Source organism: Chrysoperla carnea, chromosome 5 (assembly GCF_905475395.1).
Source record: "Chrysoperla carnea chromosome 5, inChrCarn1.1, whole genome shotgun sequence".
Lineage (NCBI taxonomy): Eukaryota > Metazoa > Arthropoda > Insecta > Neuroptera > Chrysopidae > Chrysoperla > Chrysoperla carnea.
In genome coordinates this window covers 54,729,908-54,750,383 of record NC_058341.1, presented here as the reverse complement: position 1 = coordinate 54,750,383, position 20,476 = coordinate 54,729,908, and the positions used below count along the sequence as shown (strand labels likewise).

Genomic DNA, 20,476 nt, shown 5'->3' with positions numbered 1-20,476 from the left:
CATAAAATTTAGTTGTTGTTTGAGTAGAGAGATTCATTAATCACAAAACTGCGTACATATCCATTCAGAACATACAGTACATACATATATAATTTTTTACGGACTAAGTAATTTTTGTTAATAATTTTAAATGATTGATAAAAAACACTTTTAAGAAATAGGATTTTTCAAAGGAAATTTAACGATCTTTTTCAAATAGTTTCAATGGCCTTAGGTTTAAAATACAGTGAACTGATTAATACCACCTTGAAATATGCAATACCGGTCTACGTTATTGTATATAACGATTTTAGTAATTTATTAATCAAAATAGATTTTTATTTAAGGATGTAAAAGCGCCAGGGCAATTTTGGATAAAAGGTTTGATTATTTTAAATATGAAGTTGGACTATGTCTAAACCAATTCTGAAATTGGACTAAGTCTTAACCAATTCTTATTTAAATAAATATATGACTTCAATAGTAGGCATATAGGTATTTAAAATTGGTCTTATAATAAAATGGTAGATGATATGTTTTTATAGAGATTTCCAAAACTAGTCGATAGAAATTAAATTATGGAAAACAAAAAGCCCGACTAATCAAGGATGTCTGAGCACCGTAGTGGGAACACAAATTTAAAAAAAAAAATATTTTTTCAATTTAGATGGTGAATTACGTTATGTAAATTGACAAAATAAGACGAAAAGTAAGAATAAAATTTTTCAATATCCGGAGTAATTTTTAAAATATCCAAAATTGATAATTATGTTTAATGAAGTTATAACAAAATTCATCATCAAATTTGAAAATAAGGTCGATATAGTTTCCACCTCAAGTCCAATCTTGCCTTGACGATCGTACTATCTTAAATTGAAAGAACAAATTCTTTTTAAATATTTTTACGTAGGAGTCCTTCTTAAGAAAATTGTACGAAAAATTTGTTCCTTTCCAATTAATTAATATAACTGTTATAAGAGAACACACCTTCAAAATGAGTTGAGAAGAAATTTTAAGAAAGTTTAAAAAAAAAAAGTACGTGCTAAGTTTTCACACCTACATTTTTACTTTTTATGTGATAAGTTCACACTGATAATTTTTATCACTTTTACCCACTAAGAAAGATCTATTTGAAGTCTTTACTCAAACAGCTCTTATTACAAGAGTAGATGTAGTTTACGGGTACTTATTATTTACAAACGAGCGATAATATTCTATCAGTCGCGTCACATCTTAAAAAATCATTTTTTTAATAATAATAATCTTTAAAAAAGTCATTTTTTTTAATAATAGGGTTAAGTTTTGTACCTTAATAAGGAACATCCGTAAATTACGTTACACAAATTTTATGATTTTGTGCTAACTCCCTGTCTTTATCACAGATGACACACATTTGTTTTCACACATTTTTGAAACTCCCTCCCCACAGCTATGACGTCATATATTTTTCAATTTTATATTTACAAATCAATTAATTTTTTTTATATCCGACTTAAATCTACATAAACCTTATAAATATAGATCGAGTTGGTAATATAACTTTTTTGTGTACGTATAAATTTCGCGTCGTAATATTTTAGATTTTTACATGTGACGTCACAAAACCTTTGATTCCCTGCCTCTTATCACACAATGTCACATTTCGTTGACCCCCTTCACTCTCTTGAACGAGTGATTTAATTTATAGATGTCCTCTTGTATAATATTAAAGAAACCCCCGACATAAAATCGTGCCTGATCGATTCGTTTGTGGCATTGTAGCTCCTAAACGGATGAACCGATTTTGATTTTATGATTGTTTGAAAGGTAATTTGATCGACAGTTTTTCAAGAAAATCTACTCAGCCGCATCAATATCATCTTTTCTAGTTGTTTCGAGTATGGAAACCTAAAATCGCACTCAAAACATATCTAAGAATACTCTCGATCAAATTCACTTTCCAACAAAATAGATCAAAATTGGTTGAATGTTCTTAGCTATGTTTTAAGAAAATCTGGTCATCCTTTAGAAGATCATCACTTCTTTTCTAGTAGATATCGGATACAGAATCCTAAACTCGCACCTGGGACATAGCAAAGAATAATCTCGTTCAAATTAGCATTCGAACAAACAAAGAATTAAAATCGGTTCATCTGTTTAAGAACTACGATGCCACAGACAGACATACAGATACACAGATACACAAACACGTTAAACTTATGACACCCTTCAAATCACCCTCCATTTTCTTGAAAAGTATTGCTATCCTTGCTTTCAAGTAAAATAAACATGAGCTACTGAATGTAACAATTATTTTGTCCTTTTTGTCGGATTTTACCACTTAAAATGAGAAAATGAAATGAAACTGTTATGGATAAAATACGAAGGGGTAATCTAATATAATTTTTAATTAATAAAATTCAAGGTACATTACTCTGCCATAATAATGATAAAGTCTTAAAGCAACAAAAAAAATAAATAAAAGAATACAATACGTTTTGACCCGTTTTAAAGTAGAAAGTACAAAACAAAATTTATACCTTTTGAAGAGACAGCAAAGCAAAGCAAAGCAAAAAATATATTATAATAAAAGTTTTAATATATAATAAATGATGAAGAGAAGAATCATTCATATACACGTTGATAATAGTAATTATAAATTTTACTTGCAAAAAAATAAAAATAAATAATTTGTTACATTGATTGGCGAACTTCAATAATAATTATCGGTGGTGCATGAAACAAGCTCACCACGTTGATGATTCTTTGATATTTACTTCCTATTGTAAATTAAAAATGTTTTTATTTTTTTTAAGAAAATAAACTTACAGAAATTAAACCCATTAAAATAATATCACATGTGTTGGGTTTATTAGTGGGCCAATTTTTTCCCATTTGTGTTTAAATATTCGTTCGACGATCTAACTCTCAAGTCTTCATATCCCTACAGAAAATAATCCATGAGGGGGGATCACACAAATGGTGCATCGCTCTATGTTGAAGAGTGCACTATTTGGATGCTTCTCCTGCCTTTCAATATAGAAACTAGAAGAATTCAGTGGCTTAGCTATCATAGGGCAAGGTGGTGCAGTAAAACATCAGAACATCACCAGAACATCAAAGCTTAGGTTTATGGTTTCTAACCGTACATCGATATTAGCAATTTACAATAATTTAATGTATATTAAATTAAATATGAATACATACAGAATCTCTCAGTAGTAACAGGTAATAAAGTCGCCCTATTAGCTCGGTTGGTTAAGACGTAACCAATTCCGCCCGCAGTATGCTTAGGGTAGCGGGTTCGATTTCCAAATTAATTTAATTAATAGTTGTGATGATCTGATGTAGTGCATGGTATATGCATGAAGGAGGTGTACTCAGCCTCTGAAATTGAGGATCTGATGAATGAAATTATCAGCGGAAAGGTGGTAAAACACGTATATGGTATCACAATGGGCTGTATAGCCTAAGTGTGACCTTCGTGAACAGTCAATATAACCTTACCTAACCTAACAGGTAATAATATACAATATAATTTGAATTGGCTTCTGTCTGTATCGTTTCCGACATTTATTATTAATTGCGATTGAAAATAAGGCGACATCGAATTTGGATTTGAGTGAAGCTATAGACGAATTTTTTAAAATTTAAGCACGCAAGAGATTGTGAATTTGACTGGCTATTTGGTTGAAAATCTTTTTGGCGCTTATTGATATCACCTTTATATTAAATATTTGTTATTGTCATATTGTTATTGGCAAATCAGAGATCTGTTTTTGCTTGAAAACCTTGAAGTTTGTCTTTTATATGATGTACCTATTAATATTGTGCCAATAGTGAATATTCATGTAATTTAAATTTGATTCAATTTTTTTTTCCGTAACTTTATTGGCTGGACATTTGATCTAAACAATTATATTATTAATTAATCTTTTTAAAATTAATTAATAAAAGATATCCTAAAATTAATTAATAAAAGAACAAACTCAATGAAGGAAATTCAAATTTCTAGTGTCCGACCGAAGTGTCCGAACCACAACCTTCGGCCGAAGCCGAAGCCGAAGGCTTAAAAACATGATTTTAAAACTTTAATATTAAAATTGATCTCTAGAAGTTGATTTAGAGGTGATGATCTTGAGAAGTTGATCTAGAAGTCAATCTAAAGATGATTAAAAAAATTACCTTGAAATTTATTTCAAAATAATAACATTTAGAACAATTCGTTCAATTCCGACGTTTGCTAAGAACCTTCGGCCAAAGCTTCGGCTTCGGCCTGAATTCAGACCGAAGCCGAATGTTTGACCGAAGGTGGTTTTTTTGGCCGAAGGTGGCCCAAGCCGAAGCCGAAGCTTCGGTCGGACACTACAAATTTCTACAACGGAAATCTAAATTTGTAACGGACGTGATGTCACAGTATGTGGCTTGTCAGACTTGTTGACGTACTGTATGGTATTAATTACTTATATTTTGTGTGGTATTACCATGGATATAAACTATATTTACTATATTATTACACCTGTAGGAAACAGTACATTGAACTATCATCAAATGACGCCAAAAGGACTGCATTTAACCATATCAAAATTATTCTCTATTTTAAATATTTTTTAACACTGAATTACAGCATTTTGAAACAGTATTAATATTTTTTACTATGTTATAACGGGGTAAACAATGAGTTAAAAATGTTAAAAAAAATAAATGAATATTCCCTATTCCATCAATTTAAAAATTTGGTTGGTATGAAAATGTATTTTTTACAACTAGGGGTAGCTCATACCGTTTGCTATTATTTATATTAATGATACTAAAACTAGTAATTAAGATGACTTTGTCAGGTCATATATAATAATATATTATGAATGTCACAGAAGTTATGATTTTGTCCTTCACATACAAAGGTTTTTGAATTTCGTTGTTTGCAATTATTTCCATGTGTTACTGATTGATAAAAGTCCACATACGAACACATTATTCACATAAAAATTTTATAAATAAAAGGGTGGGTCTGTTTCATAATTAAATTTACGGAATCCTAATAATAGTATTCGTGTCGTGTATTTTTATAAAAGTTTTGTTAAAAAAATGTTATGTAGTCTCAATCACTGTTGCAGACATTTTACTCAGTCAGTCAGTCAGCCAGTTACTAAAGTAGTCAGTTTTTAAAACATCATTTCACTTTATATGTTTTATCATCAACTCTTTAACAACATTAATAATGCTAATTAAATGGTAAAAAAATATTTTAACAAAAAAAATTATACGTTGTTTTTTTTTTTATAATTACAATGTACAATTTTTTCTATCCGAAAAAACACCCGTTGAAAAGTTAATAGTACGTTTTTTCACTTCTATATACCTACGCCGAATGTAATACAGAAATAATGTTTTACATACGAAAAGTTGATGTGTTAATCCGATCTTTGCATCCTTCGTTGCAAAGAAACCTTGATAGAACTTTTACACACAAATTTATGCATGAGTCGTTGAATGTGTCTATGTGAGACTTTTCGACTTTAAAGATATATTTAATGATTTTATAATACATTTTAAATTTTATAACAAGCTCAAAATTGATGGTTATCAGTGGAGGAAATTGTAACAAATGTAAAATTTTGCGTTCCTTATCTTTGCAAGTATGTATTGGCGAGCGTAAACGCTTGTAACACTTAGAAATATTCCAAAATTTGGCATAGGTTCATAAAATCACCTTATTAGTCCACTTCTGTTTGTCCGTCTGTCTGCCAGCACGATAATTCAAAAACGAAAAGAAATATCGAGTTATAGCGTACTCAAGACGTAAAAAGTGAGTTTGAGATCGTGAATGAGCAACATAGGTCAATTTGGTGTTGAATCCGCAGGATCCATCTTGTAAACTGTAAAAGATGGCACAAATTTTAAATATAAAAATTTAAAAAATTTACAACTTGTCTGAAACATTTTTTCGTAAACATTTTTTCAAAAAGTATACATGATAGGGAGTTGATAATTTGTCGGTAGCTTCAAATACCTAATCTATTGATTTTGAAGGCGAGAAAAAAGGAATTTTTTTAGAAATTTCGAAAGGGCGAAACGTTGTTCATTTTATTTGATATAAATGTTTCTAAAACTGATTTATTTTATAAAACAATTCAAGGTCTGTCATTCGACACCGTCTATACAGGGTATTTCAACAATTAACTCAGTGTTTATTTCCATTTATTGATTATTATTTGTATTTATGCGGATTTTTTGCACCGATAAATAATCAAAATAGGAAAAAAACATGTGATAGCACAGTTAAAGACAAAAATTTTGAGCCCTTTAAAAATAGAAAAATCATTGGATCAATCGGATGTTAAATAACAGCCTTTTCAAATGCTGCGTTCGGAGGGACTGATCGTCGAGATAAATGTATTTAAATTCAGTGGAGCGGAAAAAGTATAAAATACCCCTGCTGGCGTCCGGATTAACAGCATATTCATGAAAATTATTTACATTATCTCTTATGTAGTTTTGAGTTTTTCGATCGAAAGGAATTTACGTTACATCAATTCAAAATTGTTTTAATTTTTTAAAATCTTGTATTTAAAAAAATGTTTACTATACAACATATACCTACGTATATGTATAAGTATTGAGTGTCACACATCATTAATTTTAATAATCAAGTTGTATTGATAAAAATATAAATTTATTTATGTTAATTTATAATAAGCAGGTAGTCATGCTCATTTCAAAACATTACAAGAAGGAAATACTGTTAATGGCCGTAAAAATTAATTGTTCATTAAATATTATGATTTATATTTTTATTACAGCGTTTAACATTTTAAGAGTTGAATATTAACAGTTAAATTATAAAATACTAGTCTCTAACCGCCTGTCTCGCTTGGTTATTTTAAATTTAAGATAGTCAAATCCCTGAAAATATCCTCTTATATTTGTACACTATTTGTGACAACAGTATACAATACTAAGATATTGTTTCTATACATATACTCAATAAACAGGCACAACTGCTAATTTATAAGTTGTTTTGTGTATTAATCATTTTAACAAGACCAACAAGTATCGTTTTCTTGGTATCAAAAGTTCGTCATAAGTTAATGTTTCAATTGGCACCTACATTGTTTTTGAAAAAATGGAAAAAACCGTTTTCGAGGTATATAGTATCTATTTTTTTTATACTCTTTAAGTCTCCAGCACGTTAGTAATACATATTTTGATTGCTATAATCCTTACAGAGGCGGTGAAAAAATTTCTTGTTTTTTTCGACACAGAATAATTTTATTAATCTTATATTCCAATTTTCTTGAATTACTAAGAAAAGCCATTTTGCGATTGAACTGCTTTAAAAAAAGTATATAACCAGGTTATATTCGTCTATCAACTTCATGACGCTTAACCCGCACCCTTTATCACCAGCTTAACTCTCATCTCTCTGATAATAAGATGGGCTTCAACCTGGTTTCCTATTTACTTTAGAATTGTTAAACATAAAATAAATTAAAGAAATACTTCACTCTGATTGCCTTATTTACCTACGAATCTCGTTTTTTATGTCTGCTGGCCATTATTGTTATCTCCGACCCAACGCAATGTTATTGTAGTGAGATAAACTATTTAAATTGATAAACATTAATTCAAACTTTATGTAAATCAAAATCGGTTCATGTAGTTTTTACGTGATGCGCGAATGAACAAACAAACAGACATACAGAGAAGCAAACACTTTTACATTAAGTAATAAAGAAACTTTATAATATCGGATAATATCTGCAATTTCAGAGATAATGGAAATCTCAAAATCTATAATAAAGTCATTAACATAAATCATAAAATTAAAACAAAAATAACAACCAAATGCAATAATATTTGCAGAGACATAAAAAATGCAGACATATCGACCATATAGCAACCAACTGCAATAATAATGTATTTCTATAATGACTTGAGAAATGCCTCATTTTCTTTGGAACCTTCAAAATTTCGCTATACCGATAGACTCAAAATTTGAAACACTACCTACTGTCCATCCTATACATTATAAAGTCACATTTACACTAATCAATTTAATTATACGTTCCACAAATATTACAAGACAAAAACATGATGAATAAATGAAACAAGACAGATTTTTATCCGTAAATTGGTTTTACTTTCTAAAGACTAGGATCCGTCGTAGTATTTTATTAGTCGTTTCAGAACGACTAATGTCTAATAAATTTTTAAAATTTGATAATTTCTCTAGCCGATGACTTCTTTTTCAGAAGGTCACGAATACTTTCAACTGCGTGATAAGCTTTTAATTTGATGAATATTCAATGATATTTAAAATTCAAAAAAAAGCTGATAGTACAGTGAAAGATGTTACAAATGAAAGAAATCACTCGCGCTGTGCTTAAACTTCATGAGATGTGTTTTTTAGTTTCAAGTATCAAAGAGCAAATGTTTCTATTTGTTAATAAACATTAAATTGTTAATTCAATGAAACGATCAATATTAAACTCTTGAAACTATTTCTCTTGCTATCTTTAAGATGTCGGACAAAATTCTTATTATTCAATTATGTTTTTAGTAGAAGTTACCCTCCCTACAAATTCCGAATTTCATACAAACTTTCATTCCCTATTTCACCGTCTTAAATAATGAATTTTAATAAAAAAATGAGCTGATATAGCTTTTTTTATATTTCTAACTTCAAAATTGGTCATGCTTTTTACAAACTTTTAACCCGTATTTTAACCCCTTAATGCACACATAAAGAACGTTTTTGCAAAATTTCATGATTCTAGATCCAGTGGTTTCAACTGTGGGTTGATCGATCAGTCAGTCAGTCAGTCAGTGTCTTCTCTTATATAATGTTCTTATTTGAATATCGCATTTGATGAAAATTAATCAATTAAAGCAAATTTCCAGCCATTCTGGAACGATTTTTAAATACTACACCTAGTCCTAGACCCATAAACAATTAAAATAATTATTAAAATAAAAATTCCAGTACAGTAAATCGTCATTCTTTTCTGATTTTCAGGTTACCAAATCAGTCCAAAACCATGTGAGGTAAACAATTTAAAAGGAACCTGTATGTTTGTATGGGAATGTATAAAATCCGAAGGTGAACATTTGGGTATGTGTGTCGATTCATTTATGTTTGGATCATGTTGCTCGCATAATGCAGCAACAAATGCAATTGGTGCCGGGGGTTTGGATGGAGATGATGATGGTGATGATTATGCAAACGGTCCAGCTATTTTGTATTCACCACCTGTCACAACAACTACATACGGACCACCGTTGACAACACGTCGTCCAACGTTGACATCTTCATCGCATCATCATATGACAACAACATATCAACATTTTCATAAACCTTATGTAAAGAAGAATAATACTAATAGTTATTATACATCATCAACTCCTAGTCATCAATATAGCACAACCGCGTCACATCATAAACCAAGTGGTTATCATAATAATACGTGAGTATCTATTTAATTGCACGGGTGGCTTAAACTACCCGTGCGTAAAATTTAAATTTTAAATATAGCGTTAAATGTAGAATTTAAAATAAGGTTGCCACCTAGTTAGATGTGATAGGGATGTTCTAGAAAACGTGTTGTTTCTCCGGACTTATACCCATATCAACGTAAAACAGAACGCCATATCAACATAAAAGATATTTTTTTGATTATTTGTTCATATTCAGATAAATTTTCAGTTCCGAGCATTTAATTATAAGATAAGTTCCGAGTTTTAATTATACAAAAACTGGGTAAAAAAAAACGTCAATATTATCGTACAGTATTATGATTCGGTGATATAATTAGATAAATTTCACTGTATCCCGATTATATGGTTTATTATCTTCCGACTGTCGGGAACTTTGAAGTGGTCATCCTAACTTGAAATCTCATTTAAGTAAATCGGACATTGCGGAACAATTACAGGCTTGTTGAGCCCCTGTGGAAATAGCACTCAAAATGCGAATTTTCATAAAATGCTGATTGGATTCGTTTGTCCATCATTTGTCCACCTTGGTCCACCCAAAATTGTTATTTGCAAATCCGTCAAAATAAGGTTATGACAAAAACAAAATTTGACTCCAGCATTACCAAATTAAAATTCCCACAATGTGCTGATGTCAAATTTTAGTTTCCTCAAAATTTAAAATTCAAGGGTAGACGGGCAAAAATTTTGGGTGGTCGGACGTGGACAAACCGTAGCCTAACGAATGGCATTTGCTCATTGTGAAAATTCGCATTTGGGGATTCTGAACTAAATTTTAATTTCATCATATATTAAAATTGAAGGGTGGACAAATAAAAATTTTGGGTCGGCAAAAATGGTCAATTCTCAAACAAATGACATTTAATTTTTATGAAAATTCGAATCTGCCGGTGCTGGGACAAACGTTTCAAATCTGCAGATTATGAAAATTCGCTTTGTGGGAGCTATTTTCACGGGGCTCTTGTGGAGTAAGATGTTACCACTTATATCCATGATATAAATGATAAATACATATATATAGTATATAAATATTCGTCAGAGATGAATTTTATTGATTTTTTTGTGTCCAAATTACCCAAAATAAATAAAAGTTTAATAAAACTAAAAAAACACGCTTTTGTTACTAGCTGAACTAAAAAGTAGAAAATAATTTCTATTAGTTCAGAAAAAAATAATTTTGACGTAAAAAGTGTGGAGTACTATATTTCACTAATTGTAAATATTTTATTGACAGGTATTTTTAAAGAAAAGTCACTATAAAATATCTTAAAAACCACCTACGCTTTTTTACGATTAATTGATATTTTTTAATACTAAATTTTTTTTTTTTTTACTTTAGAGGAATAATTTTCTAATTTTTAGTTCAGGTAGTTACAAAAGTGGGTTTTTTTAGTTTTTTTAAACTTTTATTCATTTTCTACTTTTTAGTTCATCTAGCTTCTTAATTATTACAAAAAAAATTTAAGGGTAAAAAGCAAAAAAAAAAAAGTTTTTGCTTGTATTTACACAAAAAAAAAATTCTAGGATTATTAAGAAGCGTGATATTTTAAAAACAACTCATTACGTATTTTTATTTTAGTAAAAAACCATCATTTTCAAATACACAACACTCGTTTCTAACAAGTGCTGCTACCTCTTATCCAACACACAAACAAAAGCTAACAACAACCACACTACCGACAACAATAAATCCACAACAAACAAGTTCGTTTGTACAGCCGGATGGAATCACTGCTAGTCATCGACCTGGTTTGTAGCTGCTTACACAAAACCACTTATAAGAAACATTTTATAAGTACTTTCCATTTTCAGATTCTATTTGGCAAAATCGTCCACAAACTAGTTCACCATCTACAAGTGTATGGCACGTAACAACAGAACCGAATTTTGTAACAAAAGTTAGACCATCGAATAATTATAATAACAAACCATCATCGATAATTATATTGAATCATAAAACAAAACCAACGAAGAAACCTATTTTATCGACAATTATAACAACCACAACTACAACATTACCGCCCCCAACAACAACTACTACAATTAGCAGCACTGCAAGTACAAGTACCCAAAAAATCTCCAATCAGTATCATACAAAACCAATTTATGTTCGTCCAAATCATACGACTACCCTAAATCTAATTAAGCCTACAACTTTAAATTTAGTTAAAAATGAGACTGCCACAAATAATGGGGCTAATCATAATCATTCAAATTCTGGTCCAAATTATATGCCAGATAAACAAAATTTTGATCCAAGACCGCCAATGCTAACACAGCATTTGACATCAACGGAAGAAAATGAAACACCTTCACCCACAAGTGAATCGTTGATGCCTACATCGACACTAATTTCAGTTTCGGCTACGTCAGGAGATCGACAAGCTCGTAAGTATGAATCCTGGAAAATTACACTTTCTCATTCGCTGTCAAATCGAAAAAATTTCCACAAAATTAATGAAAATAGGTCCCGATAAAATGTATTTCTATATCTATGTAACTTCATAGTTCTGAAGCTTTCGAAAGGGAATAGCGGAAATTCTGATACATGTTTTTGAACGAAAAACCACGGGGTTTTAGATTTTGAATTCATTTTGTAATCAATGAGCCTTCAATGGTCATATTTTGCAAACCTTTAATCTGCTAAAAATAACAGCAATACAAGAAGGCGCAAAAAGAGGACTTAAACTAAGTTTAGATTTTATGCAGTGGAATTTGCTTTCTTGCACATATTTGAAAAGACCCGTTTTACTTTACAATGCAATCGAAAAAAATGAATTTTTTATAATAATTTATCCTTGCAGTTTTTCTACAACAGTTTTGCAAAAATTACGGCGACTATGAAGGAATTTTTTGCGATATTAGTTCTAAACTGTGTAAATTTTTTGTTTAGGTTGTGGTGTAACTCCTTTATTTCCAATGCGACCAGAAAAACGTATCGTAGGGGGAAAAAACGCCCCGTTTGGTCGGTGGCCATGGCAAGTTAGTGTTCGACGTACATCATTCTTTGGATTTTCCAGTACACATCGGTGTGGAGGTGCAATTTTAAATGAAAATTGGATCGCCACTGCTGGACATTGCGTCGATGAGTAAGTTTTAATATAATTTTATATTTTCAAACGATACCTTTTTCCCTGGAGAATTAAGAACTGATGTTTCTCACAGTTATTTAAATGTACATTTATATTTGCCACTAGTAAAATGGCGATATGTTTATATCGCCCTTCGGGTCATTTCCTTCCTGATAATGGTATAATAGAACATTTTATGAATTGGAATTCAGATTTTATATTCAATCCAAAATAGGGTTTTGGAGCTTTTTAATAGCTTTTTATGTTTGTGCACAGCGAGGCCAGACGCCTACTCTTGAATGTGGGTTTGCCATGGATTTAATACCCAAAAATTGGGTATGTCCATTTGTGACCGGAAAATAGTTACTTTTTTATCCGATTCATTACAAGTTTTTTGTTTCTACAAGCATTTTCTTCTAGTTAAGCCTGATAAAAAAAGCTCAATCCTACCATTACCACCATTTCAACCACTAAGCCAATAAATTCCACAACGCAGTTAATTATACCATAGAGGACGAGGAAAGAGAACCATTGAAGAATATAAGCCAATCATTTTCGGTTGGTGTATGATAAAAATATTTCATATATTTATGTTTGGACCATTTTAATCAATTTTCGGATATTAATATTATTTGTATAATCGATTTCTATATGTCAATATTCTATCATAATCAGAGAAATATTATATAATATAGTTGAATAAATAATAGATAGAAGTGGGTGTGTTTGTGACTGAGTGGCTGACTGAGTATGCATGTCGCAGCCATGTACTTATTTAGCCATTCAATTAACAACCTAGTCAACTATTGGTCTGAATTCTATTCAGCCAATCAATCACGCAAATAACTTGGATCGATAACATTTAACTATTTGCCTAGCTTAATCATTTAAATTTACTTCCACTTTCTGGCAACTGGCGCTGAAATCCACACACTTTTAATATGGCGTCGGCCATCACACGATATAACACCAACAATAATGTCGGTGTTTCTTGCAGTTTGATTGCGTTTACGCCAAAAAAAGTACAATGGAAGAATGTAGTGACAAAAAGTTGGAGTCAATTATGGTGCTATTCAAAATTGATTTTCACGGCAAGAGTTTCAGTTCTCGGACACAAACTATGCAAGGCTGTAATAAGTCAGTCACATTTGGTGGCCAGGCATTCAAAAAATGTAGTTGAAAGCCTACTGTGAATCAGTGTCGTTATAACAGATGTGCTTGTTTTAAAAACGAAGTTTTTTGCTAATCCAAATACCGTGGAAGTTCAACTTGCGTTAACAAATAATCATTTAACTACTTACATGTATACTTTGTTATTGATTTACGCTATTTGATCTCATGATTTCCAAATAACAATATTTTATATTTTAATTTACTTAAATAAGCAATTTATACTGTCTGATATTTCATCTTGTTTGCCAATTGATCATCCTATTGTATACGAATGGCCTCAGCATCAGCCCGTCAGGTCATTACATGTTTTATTATATGCTACGGCTGAACATAATTCAGCCGTAGTTTTGTCAAATGGCTAGACTGTTAACCGAACGGCTAATTTGAAGTTGGATGCAACTTATACATTCTGTTAAAACGATTGACAACGCATTATATTTGTTGACTGTTGACGACTGTATTGAAATTGATTTATTCGTATTTCATACTAACGACCTATTAAAATGGTTTATTTTTCGATAATTTCGCTTTCGAAAATAAAACTTTGGATGGAAAATAATTAAAGTTGTTATAAAGGATTCGATTTAATGGCACTATTTTCCAAATATGTTGGTGCTCTTACTTAGTTTGTTTCGTTTCAACTCTTCGTACAAGATTTTAGTTGATAACTGAGAAACTGTTCGAAAAGCTTTTATTTTGCGAGGCAGAAGATAATTCGAAAGATATTCGTCTAATCGGCAAATGTCTTCATAAATTTAGATTCCTAATTATCCAAAACATGAAAATCTAATTTATTTTAAGATTGAACGACTATTTTATGGGCTATCGTCTGGAGAAATTGCTCTGGCATATCTCTCTTTGTATTCGGTTTTAGGAGACACCTCGGTCACTAACCTTTCAATCACTAAACGAAAATAAATGTACATAAAAACTAATTTTTATCAAAATCGGAATCAAACATATTTTTCAATTTTCTTGAGTGCCTTTCTCTAAAAAAATTACAAAAAAGTATGTTTTGGAATTTGATGTGACCCGATAAGTGGGGTAATAATTACCCCAAAAATATAAAAAAAATTGGCTTAATTTAACAATTGGGTAAATAATTTTTGAAATTTTGGCAAAAATAATTTTTGAGAAGTTTATATTTCGGTGCGATTTTGGAGATATTTCAAAGATTACTCGTTTAATCATTAAATAAGAAGGAAAAAAATCTCCGATTGTTAGTCTCTGGATCCTCGCTTATATTGGGTTGGCAGAGAGTGTTCAATACAAATAAGATGTTGATGCAGCAAAGTGGATAAGAAACGGCTAGTTCGTAAGAGTAAAGGCTTACAGGACTCGTAGGATATAAGCAAATATTAATAGTAGCTAAGCTTTAGATGAAATACAAAAATGATGAAAAGTACAATTTTATCTGGTGGCATTTATGATAAATAACAAAATATGATAAATTTTAATTAAAATTCATAATGAAGCTTAAACATATCATTAATAAAATGTATTCAGAACGCTGTAAATCATATAAAAATTAAAATGATTGAACACAAAATCATTATAATCGTTTGTCAATCACATTCATAATAGTCATTCAAAACCAATATGTTTTTACAACGCTAACAAATCAATCCTATTCTACAGAATGTCCAAAAATGACTGAATTTTCTGAAGGATTTGTTACAAATCTTAAAAACCGAAATTATGATGGAAATTTTGATTTGTTTTTTAGGGAAAATGTGTAAATGAATATTATGCAAATGGGATGGATCAAGCTATACCAGCAGGACTGCAAATGGTAGATAATAATAAAATGATCACCGTTTCTCGATAGACTTATAGCCGGGAAAGTATCTTTTTCGAGAAAGAGGCTGTGGGTGAAAAACAAGCTGAAATTTAGGAAGAAAAGTAATACTTTTGTGAATATTGCCAAAAGGTTAGGAAAATTTTAAATTTGACAGTATTAGCTAACATTTTGTTGTTTGTTTTTTAATGATTCTGGTGATAAATTGCGGAAATCAGCGATAGATATATGAGTGTGCATCTGCCCATTTCATCATTTCATTTTTATCGTAATGCAAAGTCGTATGTTTGCGGCATTGTGTGCCTAATTTCTGATTTCTCTAGCAACCGTTTGTTTCGCATGTTTGCGGCAATATTCACATTAATAGCTTTTCAACCTGCATATATGAAATATATATCAAGGTATTCTTAGTTTCGTCCCAAGTTTATAACGCTTGAAAATGTTGATCCTACGAACAAAATTTTGGTAGGAGTTCATAAAATCACCTAATTTGTCCATCTTTCGGTTTGTCCATCGGTGGACACGATAACTGTAAAACGAAAAGAGATATCAATCTGAAACGATATAAACTGTATATAGCGTGCTCAGAACGTAAAAAGTGAGTTTGAGTTTCTAAATGAACAACATAGATCAATTGGGTCTTGTGTCCGTAGGACCCGTCGTGTAAGCAGTTAGATATAGAACAAAAGTTTAAGCGTAAAAAATGTTCCTTATAAAAAAACTAATAACTTTTGTTTGAAACAGTTTTACGTAAACGTCACTGCTTACCCGTAAGAGGGCAAATTGGGACAAAATTTGTGAGATGAGTGCGAGTGCGATAGACTAACATATGTGTTGTACAAAAGCGAGTAGACAGGGCTCACGGTATACCAACAACTTATATCATTCTACTCAAAGGGAGGCGTCACGGTTCAGTTTAAAATTTACGAAAACAATAATTAAGTTGTTTTCTAAACTTTTCTAATTTGCTAAAGATTATGTAAGACATTCAAAACTTTCTATACAGGGTATCAACAATAAACTAATCAATTGTTTGTTTTCTTTTGTCTTCTAAAATTTCAATACCCTGCATCAAGAAAAGATCGCTTTCTCGGCTATAAGTGGCCTTTTTTAAGAAATTGTCATTATTTTAACGGTAACTGCCATTTAATGCAGTTTGTTATTAAATAAATAATACTAAATTGACTCGCATTTGGGGTGAAATTGATACTCGGTTTCGCGTACAGATTCCTAGTTCAAGTTGGTCAAATGATTGCCCTAACACTCTGTATAAACAATATTTATCACAGAAATGACATAAACATAAACAAATAATAAACACATTTTCACATGTGTAAATATTTATCAAAAAATTATCACCGAATACACACTCACTTTATCTTCTGATGAGATAACAATAACTCACTCTTATCAAAGTGTTAAAATGTTTTTGAAACGATCGTAATAAATTTGTTTAAGGTCTTCCTCAAAAGCTCTGAAAATTTGTTCAACTTGAGAAAATGTTATCACATAAATATTTACGTTTATACATACATACATACATAACAATTAATTGAAATGTTTTCAAGAACTTTCATTATTATTACTTCAGATATATCCGAGCAGGGCAGAGTATAAGGGGATATGATTGTATCCACTATGTTAGAAGGATTTTGTGTATTTTGTTGTAAAGGAATTATGTTGAGAGTAATTGGTTTAAAATTTAATTAATAATACTAATAATTATTTACAATAGTCGAGAATATTAACCCCTTTTGTGTGTTTATGATGTTTGTATAAAGGCTCTTATATACGGCGTTGTTCTAACGACAATGTTTGTTTCAATCGGTTTTGAGTTTAGACGAATAAATAAAGCAATGAACTACGGATTTCGTGACTCGTTAGACGGATCGGTATGGGGTTTTTTGCATGAGACTTGTGAAGGCATCTTCAAACTTTGTGAACAAAAGTTATGTGGGAAAAATGAAAAACTGGAAACTAATTATCGACGGAATTCTAATTTTGTTAACTTTGGGGTTTTTGAGGCTGTTGAACTCGAATATCACAACAAAGATAGCCCCCGAGGCACCTGCTGTCCAAGGCGGGCGAAAGGAGGACGAAATTTGTTACATATTCTCGTAAAACTCTAAAAGACGAGGTGTATACTGCACAGGTAGTGCCCAAGTGGGCACCAGGCACCTTGTGGGCCGTAGAACGAGTAACAAAATTAGACTCATTTCCATCAATAATTAGTTTCCAGTTTTACATTTCTTCTTCATCATTTTTTGTTCACAAAGTTTGTAGGCATCCTCACGAACCGAATGCAAAAAACTGTATTCTATTCCGTTTTACTGCTCTCGAAATCGATAGATTTTAGTACTTTATTTCTTCGTCTAGTTGTAGGGTGACTAATGAACATAGGTGGCATTAAAACAGGGCCGTAGTCAGGCTGTGAAATCAGGACAGGTTCAGCAAAAGTCAGGGTGGGATGTATCCACTAAAGTTTGCGAATACTTTACTTTCGCTAAATCAACCTTTTCTTTTAAGGGTGAAAGATGACATCTAGTGAATATTGCTCTGAAATGTTCTTCGTTTCCATCCACGTCTTCTGATCTTTCATACGTTTTATCATATATTAGTTACTGGAAACTTTACAAATAATGGTCACAAGATTGTTTTAAACGACGTCGTAGAACTTGTTCATCGTAAAATAGTCAAAGACTTCCAAAGTCTAATTTTTATAACTGCCTTCGAAAGCAAGTTACCTAGTCCGCCTCTGCTTTGCTCTTTTATGGGATTCATTAGTCTAAATCTTTTATGATATAAACATACAATTTTGAAAATTATATTTGATCTCCATGAAAACCCGGAAACCGAGAATGAACTATAAGCAATCCCTTTAATTCTGGAATTTTAGGCTCATCTCCTATCAACTTCAATAATGCCGTACAGATGTGAAATTGAGGTTTCAGTTTGCGAAATTTGAGGGACTGGGATGAAGAGTAGTGTTTCCGCGAAAAGGGACGAGACGATATAGCATGACTCTTGAATAGTATCCGCTCGGCAAGTTTCCTTTTACCTCGTTTCTTCAGGTGTGAAGGTTTATTGAATTTCGAAACAATTACACATTTTCAAATATTAAAAATCCATACAGATTGACTGAAATATCTGACGTCTGTTTCCAGAATATGTTTAGTCTGCGTGCTTCGTCTTTAAACCACAAATTCATCCGTATACAGGCAGCTTTATAGTGAGTCCCATGTGTATAAATGCGGTTTGATTCTAAACTTAACACAGTTGGTGTTTAAATATTTATATGCTTGTTTATATAATATAAAGCCATTAATTAAATAAGGATAGAGACTATCTACAAGATGTTTCACTTCAACCGTATTTAAGAAAATTAGTTTCCAATTTAAATAATTGAATCGGTAAGCTATTAATATTATTTTTAACTTTCATTAATTTGCGTAAATATCTTTGAAATAGATAAAAATTTGAAATGGGATAGTCCATAGTTTTGACATAGTTTTCATAAATGTGAATGGCTTGGCACATTTTGTAGCAGTGAAGAAACTTCACAGACCTTAAGCCAATAATGAAACGAAATTTCAATCATTCTTTTTGCCTGCCTTTCTAAGGATTCGTAAGAAACAAAATTGAGGTTTTACGATACTCGTATTTTTGTTTGTATGCCGTATATGTTAACATATATTTTTTGGCAACACGATACGTGAAAAAAATGGCAGATAGTTCTGACGAAAGAGTTAAAAATGGTTTTGTTTTTTACAATTTCACTCTATAGTTTTACCCTTCCATCAGTTGCAAATTATCATTGATAACTATCATTGTTGCAGATATTTTAAGACTCTAGCCACGATTAAAACTTCAGTCTTTTTTATAATCAAACTTATCGCTATTGACTGTGGAAATAGCAGAGAAAAATAATCCTAGTAATGTGTCTTTATGAGCTCACGATCTAATATAAAGAAACTACAGGTGAACTTAAAATTATAATATAAACAAACTAACATATGGTTTTTCATTAAATATACATAAGAAAATTATAAATTAAGTTTGTTGTAAACTGCTCAAGTTTTCATTTCTAAACATCTAATTTTCTTGCGTTTGTTTTTGAGATTACTCTAACTAACTATACGGCTGCTTTTTGAGGAAAATTGTATTAAGAGAAAAGTTTTATATTTTCAACTGTTAAATATAGCTGTATAAAATATTATTGGGAAGAGTTTAGTACCAGGGAATGTATAGTAATGGATAATCAACTGGTTAAGTGGCCGAGCGGATAAAAGTTCACTAACCGTTTCACTACTGATTAGGAGGTTGCGGGTTCGAATCCAGGCAGCGGCTGTCTGATCAATTATAATTATTGGGGCGGTAATTTGATCACACTTTCGTCGTTTGGATAAGAACGAAGTTACCGAATCTACCCACATGATTAATTTAATTTTATATTCGGTTGTAGTTTAAAATAAATAAAGATTTAAAAAAAGGGTGTGGGTGGCTTCTGTTATAGATGGATATCTATAAAACGGAGGGTAATTTCCATTATCATTATTACTAATTCTTAGAGAACCATTATTTCAATCTCTTTCTTTATTTTTAATATTAAACAACTATTGAAAGTAACGTGTGATTGTTGGTACTACAAGTGTGATCCGCCTTACATGATCATAATGTATCGGAAATCAAACTCTAGTTTATATAGGATTACTCCAAACGAATATAGCTGAATTCGCTCTCTTCAACATATGATTATAGTACACTTGAGTTAATTTAAGTAATTGAAACACTGAAAATCCTACGTTTCTCTAAGTAGTATTCTCTTTTCGCCAGTCTGGTAGTTCATCAATTTATTTAGTCGGAGGTGAATGAAACTCACTTTTAATACTATTTCCTAAATTTAGTATTCCATAAAAAACGAAAAAATAAATGTAAAATTTCCTGCGTATTTACTGCCGTGTGTCGGTAAATATTATGTTGC

At 31.0% G+C, this 20,476-nt stretch overlaps 1 protein-coding gene across 1 annotated transcript in view; it reads left to right on the top strand.

The window, feature by feature from the left end:
• The window catches only part of LOC123301239 (serine proteinase stubble), a 38,766-nt gene that overhangs the window by 11,698 nt on the left and 6,592 nt on the right, over positions 1-20,476 (top strand). Inside the window, exons 3-6 of the mRNA XM_044883974.1 lie at positions 8,978-9,425; positions 11,033-11,202; positions 11,266-11,841; positions 12,347-12,542. Of these exons, the coding sequence (XP_044739909.1) occupies positions 8,978-9,425; positions 11,033-11,202; positions 11,266-11,841; positions 12,347-12,542 (1,390 nt within the window). The remainder of the gene's footprint in view (positions 1-8,977; positions 9,426-11,032; positions 11,203-11,265; positions 11,842-12,346; positions 12,543-20,476) is intronic.